General features: G+C 41.8%; 1 protein-coding gene across 1 annotated transcript; it reads right to left on the reverse strand.

The window, feature by feature from the left end:
* Positions 1 to 817: 817 nt before the first annotated feature.
* On the reverse strand, positions 818 to 13,911 carry LOC134286729 (uncharacterized). Its single transcript, XM_062848393.1, has 2 exons — positions 9,961 to 13,911; positions 818 to 928 (listed from the first exon to the last, which is right to left on the reverse strand). Exons 1-2 carry the CDS (start codon positions 13,909 to 13,911, stop codon positions 818 to 820), a joined length of 4,062 nt encoding a protein of 1,353 aa, XP_062704377.1.
* Positions 13,912 to 17,727: the final 3,816 nt, after the last annotated feature.

The following is a 17,727-nucleotide window of genomic DNA, read 5'->3' on the forward strand; positions in this document are numbered from 1 at the left end:
CTCAACTCGTTCCAGGTGAGAAGTGCCAACTATAATGAGACGTGTTCTCAGGTGCCTAGTCAGGTACGCTTGTCTTTAGGTACTACCTACTTGCTATGGCTGCTCGAATGGGCTTCAATGTGCATCAGATGGACGGTGCGTCGGCTTTCTTGCAGGAGAATTCACCTAAAGAGGAGATCTTCAAAAAGCAGCTCAAACTGTAGGAATCTGAGTCCAGTTAATAAGATGATAAACATACTTTGCTTCAGTGGGGATATAATGTCAATTAGAAGCAGAAAACTCAAGGAGACATATTGTGCTTTGAAAGATTGCACTCGGCTACAACAAATGATAGTCGTTGGGGCCTTCATAATTCGTTTATTACAATACATACTTCATGAAGGACTCAGTAGTATCATATCGTTTCATGACATCAAGTCAAAACGCATTCATTTCTGCTAATAAAACAATCACATCTCCCATTCATTGTCATAAAATATCACGCCAAGCTTCGTCAGGAATAAAAATAAACCATAATCCAGAAATATGAGCTTAATTCCCCATCACCGTCACTCGACTGGCGTCCAACCCGCTCCGGAATCCATCAGTGGACCAATATTTCATCATTGCCTGGAACTTTCTTTCAAGCCCCAACTCTTTCGCATGTCAGTGTTCAGACTTACAAAAAAAGGGAATCGAATAAAGAAAGCTCTGGAGATGAACCAGCCTCGGGCTGAAAATCTCCCAAATAAAGCTAATAATAATAAAGAAAGCTCCCAACATATCTCCCAGCAAACACGCGGCCGGTGACGCTACCAACAGGGATGGCACAATCCAGTCAGTGTTGGCTGTCGTCGTCGTCGTAGTCGCCGGACACTGCCATAGAGCGTTTGTTCCAGAGGGTTTTCCCACATTCTAGCCGGGCTTGTGTTTGCGACCGGCTGCTGCTCTGAAATTTCCAGACTATGAATAATATCGTCATTATTCTTCAGTCCAAATTTCCTCCTTTTGTATGCACTTGTTCCGCATTTTTATTTCTTAGTTCTGGTATTAAAGCGCCAGCCACTGCTCCTGCTGCTGCTGTTCGTGGGCGGAAGAAAATGACAAACGTGGTAGATACCAGCAGCATCGAGTAGAAATAAGCCGGCTTTCCTAGGACTTTTTTCCCTATCTCTAACGGCTCTCTTCTTATGGTTGAACCCATCTTCCGTTGAACCACACGTCGATCCGCCAGTCGTCAAGGGATACAGTACATACACACGTACAGAGCAGCACAGCACAGCGCAGCGCAGCACATTCGTCGTCTTCTGCAATGAAATATGGAAAACTCTCAGACCCCGGTGCGCTTTTTCCTCCGCTGCATATGTATGCATCAGCAGACAGGAACTAAGCCGAAATGAAAACATGGAACTTTGCACTTCTTTTGGCGGGCTGGATTGGGTTCGTTTCCTCATCGTCGTCGTCGTCAGACTGTGGTGGATTTGATTTCTACATCTTACAGGTCCTGTTTGGTTTTTGGTACGGTTTTAATTGTAAAACTTTTTTGTATATTCGTTCTTTCTGTCATTGCTCTTATTTTGCAAGTTTTCTCACAATCTATTTCTTTTGCTATATTTTCTTGCATGCTTCTCATTTTTAAGCAATTACTTATTAAACTAGTACTTTTTTTTTGTTTGAATCACTTTACAAAGACAGGCTTGGTGGTCTGACGGCTATCCCGATTATTATATGTACGCATATTTTTCTGAAATGACAGATATACGGTCCACCATGGTCAAGCAATTGCACAATCACTAACACTTAAACGCTTGTTACTTGTTTGTTCAAACCAAAGCGTTATCTCATTGGTTCCTTGTACACCCGTTTCTTGTTTTTGCTATAACTCAGTCAATTCATGAAATTTTGTACACGGATTGAACTAATGGTACCTACATGTATACAAAATTTCATGAGAATCGGTTGAAAATTGATTGAGTTATAGAAAAAACCAGACCCGTGCAAAACAAATAATCGGGAGTATAAGTGTAGCTGATCTGGTGATACTTGAGTAACAACTATTAGTAGCCAATCAAGCTCAAGCTATTTTCTTTTTTTTTTCTTTTTTTATTTTTTTATTCTTAATCACATAACCTAATTTACAGCTCTATTTGTCCACTGGGGCACTACGTGAGCAATTTCAATTGACAGCTGCACTTACATTTTTGTACAGTGCCTAGATTCTGTTCTACTATATCGAACTGGTTGTCTTTCTGCTGCTTTCACTTTTCTACTATATACTGGTAGAATGATGAGCACAAGGATGATGATGGATGGCCGTTGTTCCTTTCCAGTCCAATTGGGGGTCCATTATGAGTAGCAGTTCGCCGATGTCCAGGTATCCGGGTCCGTTTGAGCCATGGGGCTCAGAAGAGGGTCAGTGTCAGTTGCTCCAGGGTGAAAAGCAACTGAAGAAAAATTGCAAGTGCCGGGGCTGGGAATCAAACCCATGACCATCCGCATATGAAGCGAACGTATGACCAACTACGCCACGAGCCTCTAAGCTATTTTCTTGTTGTCATACAAGACAAGCAAATGACGAAGGACATTTTATCAGCACATTACTGTACCCACCAGCTGGTATCGGAGCGCAGCTGGTAAAACACGGCGGCGCGCAGTGCCGAGTTAGTGTATACCTACACGGTTTTGCTGCAGCACCAGCAGACACAAGGAATCTTCCTCCTTCTGCAGATGCTCTGCTCGTTTACCCACATGGCTTGAAGACGCCCTAACCCTGCAAGGATGGAAACTTTCAACTTCACAGACAAATAAATCTCGTTTGCTACATGGAATAGATTCGTAAGATTTTTTCATCCTCCCTAGTCTTTCCCCCACCATTCAAGACCCAACTTTAGTTTTCGTGTCTTCGAAATAGTACCGAACATTACCAACACCCACGAAATGTGTGTGTGTATGACATTGAATGAAGGCAATCGATCTTCGTTCATTCATGGTGCATTCTCTCTCTCCGATGGAAACATGGAGAAATACACATCATCAGTGACACGAGACATCACCTGAAATCGATTCCATTTGTGATGCAGAAAATCGAAGTTTCATCGTGAGGGATGGTTTCTAGTTTTCTCAATCAAAAAAGGATGTTTTCCCTTTTCGTATAGAAACAAACAAGCGATTGAAACTATCTGACATAAATAATGGGACTATAAGGTGCACCCGACACGATAAGAAAAATAAATTAACGCAAACCTTTGATTCGTTTTAATGAAAAATGACATGCTCTTTAGAACCTGTTACTTGAAAAAATACATCATTTAGTTTCGTTTTAACCAATAGGAAATGCATAATTATAGAGGCGAAGTTCTATGTCCAAGTGCATGACCACATTTTTGGAACTGCGAGAAAAATTCTGAGCTCTATTCTGTGCTACAAATGCCAAGAGTGAGATCATGGAATTAAGAATTGCCCAGTTGGATTGACATTTGTATTGGATCAATGTCGTATGGATCCATGTACATACCCAGTCAACACACAATCGCATATGATGTTGGATAGGATGCACACTTATCACGCGGTTAAATAGAAGCAGGTACGCATATGGCCTCCACTTAAGCATCCTTTTCAACATCAGTGTAATTATCTGGGATAAGTCAGCTGGCTATGTAGGTTCAAATTCGAATTTCAACCATTTTTGATTTTGATGAAATTTTGTCTCAAGACAGGTAATTATGTTCCTTACCAACCGTCCATACATCACAAGATGGGCACTTTTAAGGAAAAAAAAGTTTTTCTAATAAAAATTTTTTCATGTCCAAATTATTATTTTTTCACTGTCTTTTTTTAAAAACAAACTAAACCAGTGAAGGTTATCTAGTAATCTCAAAATGCAATGAAACTTATTGTGTCATATGCGACAATGCAATGCACCCATATTCACGCAGCAGCACTCTAGAAGTACGAAACAATATACAATTAGAACACGCATGTCATACGTGCTGCTGTAATTTCTACCCAAACGTTTCTACCCCATGTTCTTATCTAATATTAGGTAAGGCTTTTTATTAGATTCGAACTACCTAATCGAAAAAAAAAACAAATCAAGAGTTGTACCTAAAGCAAATATGAACAAAACAAGAAAATGAATCGGTATCATTCAACGTGTTACTTCTCTTTGGTTATTAAAGGCAGTTCTGAAAAGTAATGGACCAATCGTATAAATCAAAATTCAAGTGCAGTGCAAAAATAAACAATCCAAAGTGCAACCGTCATAATCTACGGGGCATGTCATTAAGATTGATAGATAAAATTCATTCCATGGGATATACACATGAAATCGACGAATCGATGAGTATTTGTGAGTCATGTCGTGGATTGATAAGTCACAACAGAAGCCCGAATACGAAAAAACGCCGATCGGATGGAAACGACGAAACTATGCAACCATCATTTAGTGGGCAGCAACATCATGATGTTCCAGAACCAGAACCGTCAACGAGTGGTCAACAAATCGAACATGAGCTGGGTAAGTAAGCCTTCAACGTAGCTTCTTTTATATAACTCATTGTGCAGCTCGTTGCAAAACTACATTTTTCAGTATTCTTCGTATTTATCCAACCCGGCAAACCTCATTGGATAAATGTACTACTTGTGCGAAAAAAAATCATTTTTGCAACTCGTTTAATAAATAACTATCATCAACTTTCCACTGCATTCATTATTATATTGTTAACCTTAACTTTTATCTTACAGATATGGTACCATCTATTCCATCATTGGAGTCAATTCCGTCAACAGATCAACTACAGGGTCCCCATAATATTGAGAAGGTTAATACCATTGCTGAAACATTGAGTTTATCGCCAATCTCATCTAGAAACATGAGAAGTATGGAATATCGCATAAACAAATCATTGCAGATTACGAAAGCAGTTCGAAAAAATATCTTCGGAATAGATTCAACGGATGTTGGCAAAGTGGAGGCGTATGACGAGATAATTATGCAGTTAAAGGATAAGTTCAATCACCCTACAACTGACAGAAGCGAACAGATTAAAATCCTATCTGTACTTCCTAAGTCTTGGTCGGTAAATAAAATCACAAGAGAGTTTAACGCACCAATGTATATGGCGAGGCAGGTGAAGGATCTTGTTTATGAACAGGGTATTCTTTGTACCACCGAAAAAAGAAGGGGGCATGGTATTGATGACGATACAAAATAAATAGTAAGAGAATTTTTTGATGATAATGATATCAGCAGGCCAATGCCAGGAACAAATGATTTTGTTTCTGAGGTTCGAAATGAAAAAAAACAACAAGTTCAAAAACGACTGTTGATGATGTCGCTCAAAGAGGCTTATATGATTTTTGTAGATATGTACAAAACTGTGAATATTGGTTTCACAGTATTTATACAGTTGCGACCAAAGCATTGTATTTTACTTGATTCTACTGGTACATATACATAATGTATGCATATGTACTATTCATGAAAATGTAAATTTAATGTTCAACAGTATAAGAATTGTGTCACAAGATGAAATAATACAAAAAATGCTTTGCGATATTTCCACCAGAACAGATAATTGCTTTTTCCGTGCTTGTGAAAAGTGTGCTTGTAATGAACACATTGAAGAGGAACTTACATTGATATTAGAATCAAATGACAAAGAAGAGATTATATTTCAGCAGTGGTTGAATACTGATCGCTGTAATTTAGAAACGATTATTAAACCTGTTGATGAATTTGTTCCGTATCTTGTTGATAAAATTGACAAACTTATAACACACGACTTTATTCATAAACAACAATCATCATTTCTCAGAAATAAAAAAGATACATTAAAGGGTGATGAAATTCTTGCGATTTGTGATTTCTCTGAAAACTATTCATTCATAATTCAAAACGCTGCTCAAGGATATCATTGGAACAACTCGCAAGCAACAATACACCCATTTGAAATTTACTATATGAAAGATAATAAACTTGTAAATGTTAGCTTCATATCGGAAGTAATGGCTCACGATACAGTTCGGTCCAGTTGTTCATCTCAAAAATGATAGATTTTATGAAACAATTAACGAACTTTTCTAAAATTTATTTTATGTCTGATGGGGCAGCATCACAATACAAAAATAAGAAGAACTTTGCTAGTCTATGTAGATTCCAGTCAAAGCATGCATTAAAAGCAGAATGGCATTTTTTTTGCAACGTCCCACGGTAAAGGTCCATGTGATGCTATTGGTGGCACTCTCAAGCGAATGGCAAAAAGAGCAAGTCTTGCTCGAGATTATGGAAATACCATAACAACTCCACGAGAGTTTGTTGGGAATTCCTTCAAGGATTGCTTAAAGGTTCATGCAATAATTTCCTTCATGTGTTCATTCAAACATTTCTGATCGAACTGCTCCAGAAATATTGTGAGAACTTTTCACAAAAGTTTTTCTTTGTGATTTTTCCGAAAGTTTCCTTAGAAATTTCTCCAAAACGTTAGCTTGATTTTCTCCAGAGGTTCATTTAGGTATTACTCCTTTTATTCAGAGATTTCACGGGCTTTACTTTATAATTCCTTTGGAAATACGCAGGAGATTCTTCAGGAAATTTCTGCTGCTGGTTTCTCTCAAAGTTCCTTCAGGTACTTTTGCTCAGGAATTCTTAAAATAAAATAAAAATCCAGGAAATTATCTTCCAAATTTCTAACGACATCTCCAGAAGTTTTTTAAGGGATTGCTTAGAATCATCCTCCAGGGATTTCTTAAAAAGTTCTTCAGGAATTCATTGAAGAAGAATAGTTCAGTCATATTTGTGCAATTTATGGATGAACTTCTGAAAAACCTAGCTGGAATGTTTGAGTAAATTCTGTAAGTATCTCTAAAGACAACCTAGAAAAGCCATTTTTATCAAAACTTCTGGGAGGAATTTATTCACAAATCGCTGGACGAGTTTCCTAAAGAATTCTTGAAGAAACCCTGGGAAGAGTTTCCGAAGCAACTCTTGTATAATTTGATAATTTTCTGAAAAAATCCATGGGAAAACCTTGCTGAAATTCTAGAAAAAATCCTAAAATTTAAAAGAAATCTGTGGAGATAAAAATATCTTCTCAAAGTAATTCGAAAAGCGATCCAGCAGGAATTTCTGAAGAAATCTTAAGTAGACTCTGTTGGATTTTCGATGATGCACTGGTTCACTTTCTTAAGCGATAGAAATCACGCACTCGCGGTTTAGCAAAAAACTGGATACTTTATTCCAACTAAACTTTATTCTAATGACGAGCGACAATAGACCGATCACATTCGATGCATGCTGAGTACTGACTCGTTTATTAATTATCTGGTGCCTATAAACTCAAACTTATCTACCGTTTTGATAACGAGAGCGAGAGATGAATTCGACTGGAAGAGATTCACATGGCTCTTTAGCTCTTTTGCCAATACAAATACATTTTATGCTACTAGGTTTCTAACAGTTTGGTTTTGAGCCACGTTAAGAAATATTAACTCTAATCGGCATCATTACCGGCCGCCTTGAAATTCGGCACCAATTTCAATACAAAGAACGGATAATTATTTACAGACAAAGTAACGATGCAAAATACTAATCTTATCACTATTTACAAACATATGCACAGTTTTTCTTGCGGATATAATTTGGAAAAAGTCGTGCTCTTACACCGGTATGGACCACTCGAAACGGCTTGCGTGTAGATGACTCTAGTTCTGCGTAGTGTGCGGATGAACGTGATGTGGACTGTATGAGATGTGGCCTTCGTGCCTCGCGTGCCGTCATGCGTGTGTCGAAGCTGTCCTACCTCGGAAGAGGTTTTCGGGTTATCATCTCGAGTGGTACACCATTTTTTCTGGAATCAGATGAAAGGCGATTTTTTAAACAATCTTAAAATACAAAGAAACGACTTCCCTGGTGTGGTGGCTTCGAGCCACCACGGGCGCACCCTGCGCCGATGACATCGCGTTCCACGCGTCACGCGTGAACGTTTCTCGTTGGTAATACATGTCCATTTGGTTGATACTGGCTATAGCGCTATTTGAAGACTCCAAAAGCAATACTCTTTCAAATAATCCAATCGAGCAAGGGTGCTTTATAGATGAAATCCTTATGCCTGGGATGAGTGGGTTGGTCCAATGTTCCTGCCAATGGTGCAAAGATATGGCTTTCTCGAAGTAGTTGGAAATGAATCAATACGTAACCTCGCGTGGAGGTCCCTCAACCTCCACGAAATACTGGTCGCTCTACAATCAAACAGTTGACAGCATGAAGTTAGAACTTGGCAATACAGGTCATCTTCTCTACAAGTGGGTTGAACTGGGCTGACATCAAACGAGGTACGGGGGTCATCGGGGAGCTGGCGGTCAGCGACCGCCAAAGGAGTTGAACAGCTATGGAGTACAAACATTTCTTTGGCTTTTTTGATCAAAATTTTAAACAAAAACGACTTAACTGGTACGCGGAGATCGGTTGACCTCCGCTAGCGCACCCCCGTGCGAATGTTGTAAACGGAATCATTCATCTCTTTGACTAGATGTCAAAGAACATTCATTATCCTGAATTGGCAGGACACATATCTTTGAGACAGCTCTAGTATACAAGCCATCTTTGGTTCGCACCTCAACAACCCGAACATTTCCATCCTTCCCAGGGTGTATTGCTACAATGCGCCCAAAGGGCCACCGGAGTGGTGGTTGATTGTCATCTTTGAGTAGAACCATCATGTTTTCAGCCAAGTTGTTTTGCCGGGTTACCCACTTTGTGCGGTTCTGAAGATCAGAAAGGTATGACGTGGACCACTTCTTCCAAATTGTTTGTAGGTATCGCTGGACTCTTTGCCATTTTGACAATCTATTCTCTTTTAGATCTTCGAGGGATGGTTCTAATACAGCTGTCAATGGCCGGTGTATCAAAAAGTGCCCAGGTGTAAGAATTTCTAAATCCGAAGGGTCGTTGCTAACTGGTGTTAGTGGGCGGCTATTTAGACACGCTTCTATTTGCGTTAGAAGTGTATAAAATTCGTCCGGTGTAACCACGTTGGTCCCAATAGTGCGTTTGAGATGATATTCCAGTGATTTTACCGCCGCTTCCCAAAGGCCTCCAAAATTGGGAGACCTGGGCGGTATAAATCTGAAGTTTATTCCTTCATTTGCTGCGGCTTGCGGTATTGAACTTGTGAAAGCTTGGGAGTTGAACAACCGGCGCAGTTGATCCAGTTCTCGTTTAGCTCGAATGAAGTACCTTGCGTTGTCGCACATTATTATTTCAGGACGCCCACGTCGAGCAACAAGACGCCGCAAGGCTGCGATGAAACCTTCAGTCGTTTGGTCAGCCACCATATCTATGTGTACTGCCTTTGTAACCAGACATATGAATATGACGACGTAGCAGATACGAATGTCAGTCTTGCGGTGGGGAAACCGTATTTTGAAAGGGCCACAATAATCTACTCCTACTCGAACGAATGGTAGGGCTGGAGCGACGCGCTCTGGAGGAAGATCACCCATAAGTTGCTCCTGAACTTTCGGTTTTACTCGGAAACATGGAACACAACTATGAACCACTTTTCTGGTCAAGTTCTTCAGGTGAAGTGGCCAAAATCTTTCCCGAATGCTGGCAATTAACAATTGCGGCCCAGCATGTAGAAGGTTACGATGATAATGTTCTACGACCATCAGAGTCAACGGATGGCGATTGTCCAGAATAATTGGATGTTTTCTTCCTGGAGAAATTGGCGCATGTGCTAGCCGGCCGCCGACCACGAGAATGCCATTTGACAACGTTGGATAGAGAGTTTTCAGTCTGGACGACGGAGAGACTTGTCTCTTCAGTACAAGTGCCTCTTTTTCTTCAGCAAAACTGTCATTCTGAGCTATACGCACAAGTACTAACATAGCGTCTTCACGTTCTTGAAACGTCAGATAGCCTTTTCTGACATTCGTGGGATTTTGGCAGTTGAAAATGAATCTCCGACACAATGCCGTTACTCGAATTAACGCCGAGAAGGTTGAACGTAACTTGAAGAAGTCGTTGAACGGTTGATGCTGGACAGGAGCGGCTACGACTGGTTTTTCTTCCAATAGCGCTTGATCGAACTTCATTGCGTTGGTCGATACCTCCTTTGGCCAGAAGTTCCGAGGTTTTCTAAGCCACTCGGGCCCGGACCACCAAGTAGGATGTTCTGCTAATCTTCCTGGTGTCATTCCTCGAGATATCACATCAGCTGGATTTTCTGAACCAGCGATATGATTCCATTGCCCCGCTCTTGTTAGGTGTTGAATTTCCGACACCCTATTGGCCACGAACATTTGCCAACGGGAGGGAGATGAGGATAGCCAACATTTTACAATAGTGGAGTCGGTCCAAAAGAATGGCTGTGCTTTGATGCGCAAACTGTTGACTACCTTTTCATACACATGGCTGAGAACGACTGCTGATGAAAGTTCCAAGCGGGGAATGCTCATCTTTTTCTTTCTTCGTGTAACATCATCGAGTGGTGCAACTCTTGATTTTGCAATCATGAGGCTTATCGAAACATGGCCATCGAATGACGTGCTACGTAGATAGACGCACGCTCCGTAGGCCTTCTCAGACGCGTCGCAAAACCCATGTATTTCTGCCGAGACGGTATCGCTGCCAAAGGCCAGCCACCGAGGAACCTTGAGACTGGAGAGTTCAGCTAGACTCTGTCGGAAGTCTAACCACCATTGCTGGAGATCTTCGCTAAGGGCTTCGTGCCAGGAACATTTCTGCTTCCAGAGATCCTGGAGAAATATCTTAGCTTGGACGACTACCGGTCCTACCAATCCGAGAGGGTCAAATAGACGAGCAAAATCGGACAAGATAATACGCTTGTTGATCTCTGTGGATTCGCTCCACTGAGGTACAGAGAATCGAAACTCGTCCGAACGAGGTTCCCATGATAGTCCTAAGGTTTTGATGGCTGCTTTCGGTGAATCTGCTAGTATCTCCTGGCTGTTTGAACTCCATTTCCTGAGCGTGAACTTTGAGGTTTCCAGTAGCTGCGATAACTCGTGGTACATCTTGATGCCTTCTTCTACGCTTTTTGCTCCAGATAGCATATCGTCCACATAAAAATCCTTGGAGAGGATCATGGCTGCAAGAGGATATTCCTGGGCTCCTTCGTCTGCTAACCGTTGGAGGCACTTGGTCGCTAAATATGGAGCTGATGAAGTTCCATAGGTAACGGTTGTGAGTTCAAACGTTCGAATTGGTTCGGAAGAAGAATCCCTCCATAGAATTCTTTGCAAACTCTGATCTTCGGCTGCGATATTGACCATCCTGTACATCTTAGCGATATCAGCTACGATGGCAAACTTGTGAAGACGAAAACGAAGAACGATAGAAAGCAGATCTTCTTGGACCACTGGTCCAACCAGGAGGGTGTCATTTAACGATATGCCAGATGTTGTAGCACACGATCCGTCGAATACTACGCGAAGCTTAGTAGTAGTGCTTTCGGGCCGCAATACAGCATGGTGAGGTAAATAATATGGAAACGGCGCATGCTCCACCTTGTTCGGATCTACGGGGACCTCTCGCATATGTCCCATTTCCAGGTATTCGTGGATGAATTCACTGTAGGCTGTCTTCAAGGCAGGGTTGCTGTCCAGTCGCCGTTCCAGTGAAATGAAGCGCCGAAGAGCTATTGAGCGGGACTCTCCAAGACGCTCAATCAAGGCCGGTTTCTTCGGAAGAGTTACGACGAATCTTCCTGATGAGTCCCTTTTCGTTGTTTCGTTGTATATCCTTTCGCATTGAGATTCCTCTAACGACTGTGTGCTAGTTGTTCGACACGACTCTAACTCCCAAAACTGCGTTAAAAGATCGTCTAATTTCTCCTCCGGGCAAGCAAGAGCTGTCAGTGATGATGTGGGTCCAGGATCTTCAGAAACCTTGCCCGACACGACCCAGCCGAGCTGTGTATTTTGCAAAACTGGTCCTCCCTCTGCTAGTTTGTGTTGTCCATCGATTATAAGGTCGAAGAAAATCTCCGCTCCAATTATGATATCGACCGCGCTGGGGTCGTAGAATTCTGGGTCAGCGAGGGGTAATCCCTCGGGGAAACACCATCTGCTATAGTCGATCCTCTTTACTGGCAACTCTGCAGTCACCTTAGGTAGCACAAAGAACTGCATCAAAACGGTGTAATGGGATACACGAGAACGAATCCAAGCAGTGATGGATTGCGTGGAACATGTGCCAGCTTGGCCAATGCCCTTTATAGGTAGGCATTCTCGGCGGCGCTGGAATTTCATTTTCTGAGCGAACTTTTCAGAAATGAAGCATAGCTGTGACCCTGAATCTAACAAGGCACGTGCAACAGTGGTGTTTCCATAACCGTCACTGATGTTTATGAGAGCCGTGGACAATAGAACTGTGTTTGGAAGTGTTTGTGTGGTAGAAGAGAGGACTGTGTTGTAGCTAGTAGAAGCGTGGTCAGTGGTACTGAGTTGGCTAGAACTTGCGCTTGTCGCTCGATTTTGGCTCTTATTAGCCTCATTCGAGTTTTGCGTTTGCTGAGGAGCGGTCGAGTTGTTGTTCGCTGGGCTTTTAGAGGAATTCTGTGGTGGTGGCGAGTTGGTTGTTGGCGTAGGCTGATTCTTCTTCGCTGTTTGCGCACCACATGGCTGCGCGGATTTGGACTGTGACACTGAAGGGGGTATCGAGTGCAGTAAGGTGTGATGATTTCTTCCACAGGTGTGGCAAGAACCTTTCGTGCAAAACTTGGCTATGTGGCCAGAAGATAAGCAGTTTAAGCAAAGTGATTTCCGTTTTGCTTCATCTGCTCGTTCTGAGACCTTCATCTTGAAAAATCTGTTGCATTTGAAGGCAGAATGAGGCTGATCTCCACAAAATGGACATGATACGACTTGATGAACTCCTGAGTGACTTAGGGCCGATGAACGAACTACCTTTTTGTATTCTCCTGGACTTGGCCTTGCTGAACCGATGCTGCGAAGCACCATGCATGGTTCCTTCAAGTAACGGATGAGATCCTTATACTTCGGAATATCCGTTGAGTTGTAGTGGTTTTCCCAATTTCGCAATGTGTTTGGATCCAGACGTTGACAAACCATGTGCTGCAAAATGGTACTCATTCCATCCGAATTTTCGCCGAGTTTCTCCAGCATCATCAAATTGGTTTCAAACTCTCCCACCACACGATTTAGCTGATCATATGATTCCTTTTCCATAGGCTTTACCGCGAACAATGCATCAATGTATGATTTAGCAATCAACTTCTTATTTTCATAACTGTCTTGCAACGTCTTCCAGGCGATAGGGTAGTTTGCCGCTGTCAGTTCAATTGATGCAATGTCCCGGAGTGCATCACCAGTTAGGGATGCCCGTAAGTACGTGAACTTATCGATTGAAGCTAAATTTGCGTTATCGTGGATCATGCTGACAAATGAATCTCTGAAGGTAATCCATTCACGCAATTTTCCGTTAAACGAAGGTAATTTGAGTTCTGGAAGTTTGACTCTCATCTGTACCTCTGAGCTAGTCGTAGCTCGAAGTTTAGACTGTCCGGGTGGGCTACTTGATTCTGCTGGTGTTAATAATGCACAGAGAGCTTGTTTTATAGCGTAGTAGTCATTTTCGAACTCACGAATCACTTTCGCATTTTCTTTGTCTCGCTGCTGGGTTAAAGATGCACGAAGAGCCTTGCGTTCCACTTCGGACTCGACCGGTTCCACCAAATCAGCTTCCTCTAGGTCCTCGGTAATTACCTCGATCTGTAGACGAACATCCAAAAACTTGTCGTATACTTCGTCCAGTTTTGCCAATCGCATAGCCAGTGAACTTCGATCTTGCTGCTCTCTATAGTTGGTGACAAAGAGCTGGAAGTTTTCCAGGGATTGGCGCAGTGTACGCTCCTGTTTCGCCAAGATCCGATGATCGCCTTTCCCCATATTCACCACACTGTAACTCACTGTACCACCCTCTAAGTGTATTTCATTGACTGCGCGCGGAATTTTTCAATGGACGTCACGATTGACAGTACGAACTTACAACCCAGAAGCTACGCTCACCACCGACAGAAGAGATTGATATCAAGACTTCGAGACTAGAAGAAGTCAACCCAAGGCTCAACTCAAATGATTCAGCAGAGACGACAAGTATTAAAAGCCACAATTGATTTTATTGTAAGCATGCAAGCAATGTATAATTTGATTACTTTTGCACAACCATCATTGTACCACCTTTTTTTTGCAATGGCGGACTGATCATGCAGTTCAGTACCACCCAACAGACACACGTTTTTGTTCTACTTAGCCTTTGTCCCCTTTCTCGAGTACAGTCCTCGGGTACAGATTCCAAGTTCTATGTAGACCTTCGTGGCAATGATGATGGCAGCAACGTTTCCCAGCGTCCAGAACTTCCTCGCAACAGCACCACAGCAGCAACCCAGCAGCAACAGCACCCGATCCAGCTCCCGTTCCGATTTGATGTTCCGTCTCCTATTGTTCGATGATGGCGAACAATCAATCGACCACGTAGCGTGGCAGCTTCTTTGACCCGCGTGATTTCCCTGAATCCGGTTCGAAGGACCAAATGTTGGATTTTCGATGATGCACTGGTTCACTTTCTTAAGCGATAGAAATCACGCACTCGCGGTTTAGCAAAAAACTGGATACTTTATTCCAACTAAACTTTATTCTAATGAATGACGAGCGACAATAGACCGATCACATTCGATGCATGCTGAGTACTGACTCGTTTATTAATTATCTGGTGCCTATAAACTCAAACTTATCTACCGTTTTGATAACGAGAGCGAGAGATGAATTCGACTGGAAGAGATTCACATGGCTCTTTAGCTCTTTTGCCAATACAAATACATTTTATGCTACTAGGTTTCTAACAGTTTGGTTTTGAGCCACGTTAAGAAATATTAACTCTAATTGGCATCAGACTCTCTGCAGGAATTTTAGGAAGTACCTTTGACTGAACCTCTGGAAGGAAATCCGAAGAAATCCAGGAAAATTCTTTAAGGAATCCTAGGATGAATCTTGAATCTTGAATATTTGATCATTCCCTAGAAATTTCTAGAAATAATCGAAAGAGTATTTGAAAGTCTTTTGAATAAGTAATTTTTGGTAGAATCTCGAGAGCTATAACTGGAATTACTTTGAAATTTTTTAGCCTGCTTTTTTAATAATAAAAAGGGGTTCCATAGTATAGCGCTAAATATTTCTCGGAAATATTGGTAGGACATTCATCCGCTTCTCCAGCGCTTTGTTTTGATATTTAATTCGGTGCTAAATCATTCCACCAACAACAACGGAACGAGGTGCCACACTGCAAAATTGTACCACATTTTATCCGCTGCCAAATTGGAACAGGAATAAAAATCGATCCATTAAGAAAATTAGTTTCCATATCGTTATAGTAGCTGTCGATTTCTTCCCGGTCGTTTCGTTCATATATGTATGCATGCCATGCCAGCAGTTACAGCCAAAGCCACAGCTCTAGGACGTGTACTACGGTGGAAGCTGCCAAACCCTTGCCACCTAGCTGGGATGTAGGAAACTGGCGGCCCAGGTGCACCTTTTTCCCGATTGAACCCTTAGTCAAATGGGGGTGCTGGTGGTGGTGGCGACGCGACGCTTCGTTGCAATTGGGTTCGAGTTTTATATTTTTCGATAGCGAATCTGACGGGTAGCTACAGACGATTTATGTAAACCCAAACTCTGGCGGGTGCCCTTCGTTACCTCCCAAATCCCTCCAACGGAGCGGGATGAGCTCATCAATTAAGTGCTGTTTTTAATGTTTTACCTTCTTGGTCAAAAAGTCAGCGTCCCTTTTTATTTTGGCCTGGCTGGCAGGTGGAAACTGGGTCTCGGTGGTGGCACCCACCACAAGGTATTCCTAGGGCGGTCGGTGGTGGTCGTGCTCCAACAGCATCCCCATAAATCATTAGCGTTGATTTATTTCCTCTAGCAACATTTGATCTCGATTCTTTTTCCGGTTCCGATTGGCTCCCTTGGGGAAAAGTCGGCGCGCCTCACAGTTTGCAGTTACCTAGATGCTCACCGTTAGCCGTGTCTGCACGAGTCGTTTGATTTATGGAAATTGTAATGAAACCTTAGATGAGTTCGTTCAATTGCACGGATTTTGTTTGGATACGATGAACGCCGCACTGGGAGTACCAACAGTAAAGTGGCATAATCAGGGACGTTGGATTCATTTCGCTCGTGCCGAAAGGAGATTACATACTCATTTGCAAACATCATTCTTTGAATTTAATGAAAAGTTACAGTTATGAATAATTATTAGCATCAGGATCATTTTTTTATGTATTTATTGTTTTATAATTGTACAATTATAAATATTTAGGTTATGTGTGGATGCACACTATCATTCTTTATTTATTAGGCTTTTATTGGCGTTTATCAGTGGTGATCATTTTCTTAAGCCCAAACTCACGACATTTATAAAAGTTCAGAACGTTTATATTCGAGATATACTTATTCTCGGAGATGTAAGAGATTGCTAGTGATAGCCCATGCATGACAGCATTTCCAAGAATTAGGTATCTGGATATTGTCCCGAGGAGTTGCAACTGTGATTTCTTTTTTGACCGGGGATTTCTCCACAAGTTTCACCTAGAACTTATTTACGGGTTTTGCCGTACTACTTATTACTTTCAGTCCTGACCATAGGTGCTCAGGACTGAAAGTAGTTAGTAGTTCCACCTCGGGCTGCTTTAGGAGTTTCAGCTCGGATTAACCCAGGAGTTCCATCTGGAGTTCTTGCACGAGTTCCACCTCGGATTCCTCCTGGAGATCTACCTGGAGTTTCATCTGAGCTTCCTGCAGGGGTTCTATTTGATTTGATCATGATTTTCATCTGCGATTCCTTCAAGACAGGAGATTTAAGTGAAGTTCTGCCTTGGATTCCTCTGGCCAATGTAACGAAAAAAAAAGTTTTGCGGAACACTACAAATGCATTGTGCTCCCGATGGGTACCACAATGTAGACAACTGATAATAGAACCCTACAAATGCGCATTTAATTTTCCGCATCGAGCCCCACATTTTGAAACTAGTGGGATACGAAAAGTAAAATGGAACATTACAAATGCACAAAACACAAACATGCAACACATAACATAAATTGTGCCCAGTTATCCAAATAGATAACTAAGTCCGAACCCAGGATGACGAGGTTTCATAATTGTTCTTGGTCCATCAGTCATCTTAGAATTGTATTTTGTTTGGCAGTTCGCCTTTTAGTTCGCAGCATCTGTTGCTGCATTCATAGCTTGTTTTGGTCTAGGAATTTCTAATCCCGGAGTTCTACCCTGATTTTTTCACCACAGATTTTTCTGAAATTTTCAAACCGACCGAAAATCGAACCCGTCACTCTTAGCATGGTCATGCTAGTAAATACCCAGGACTTTCAGAAACTCTACCTGGGGTTTCTCTAGTGATGCCTCCTGGAGTTCTACCTAGGATTTCTGCAGGGTTTTTATCTCAGATTTCTCCATATGTTTCACCTGGCATATACAACTACCTAGTATTTTACCAGGAAGGGAACTACAAAATTATTTCCCAAATTATGTTCTCAAAAATTCTCCTTCATGGTTTACCGTATTGGGACAGCATTCAATATGATGGGTCTAAAATGTGTTAGATTGTTCATTTTTCTGAAAGATTCTTCATCTTATTTATAGCTACTCACTTGCATTTGGCCAGCATCACTTCAACTTAGTGTCCTTTGCGC

The sequence above is a fragment of the Aedes albopictus genome, chromosome 2 (genome assembly GCF_035046485.1).
Source record: "Aedes albopictus strain Foshan chromosome 2, AalbF5, whole genome shotgun sequence".
Taxonomy (NCBI): domain Eukaryota; kingdom Metazoa; phylum Arthropoda; class Insecta; order Diptera; family Culicidae; genus Aedes; species Aedes albopictus.

Excerpts from the sequence above, each read along its gene's own strand:
- LOC134286729 (XM_062848393.1), bottom strand. The coding sequence starts at position 13,911 with ATGGGGAAAGGCGATCATCGGATCTTGGCGAAACAGGAGCGTACACTG. Across the intron at positions 929-9,960 it reads CCTTCTCGGCGTTAATTCGA|AGCAGCAGCCGGTCGCAAAC; the intron begins GTAACGGCATTG and ends TGGAAATTTCAG.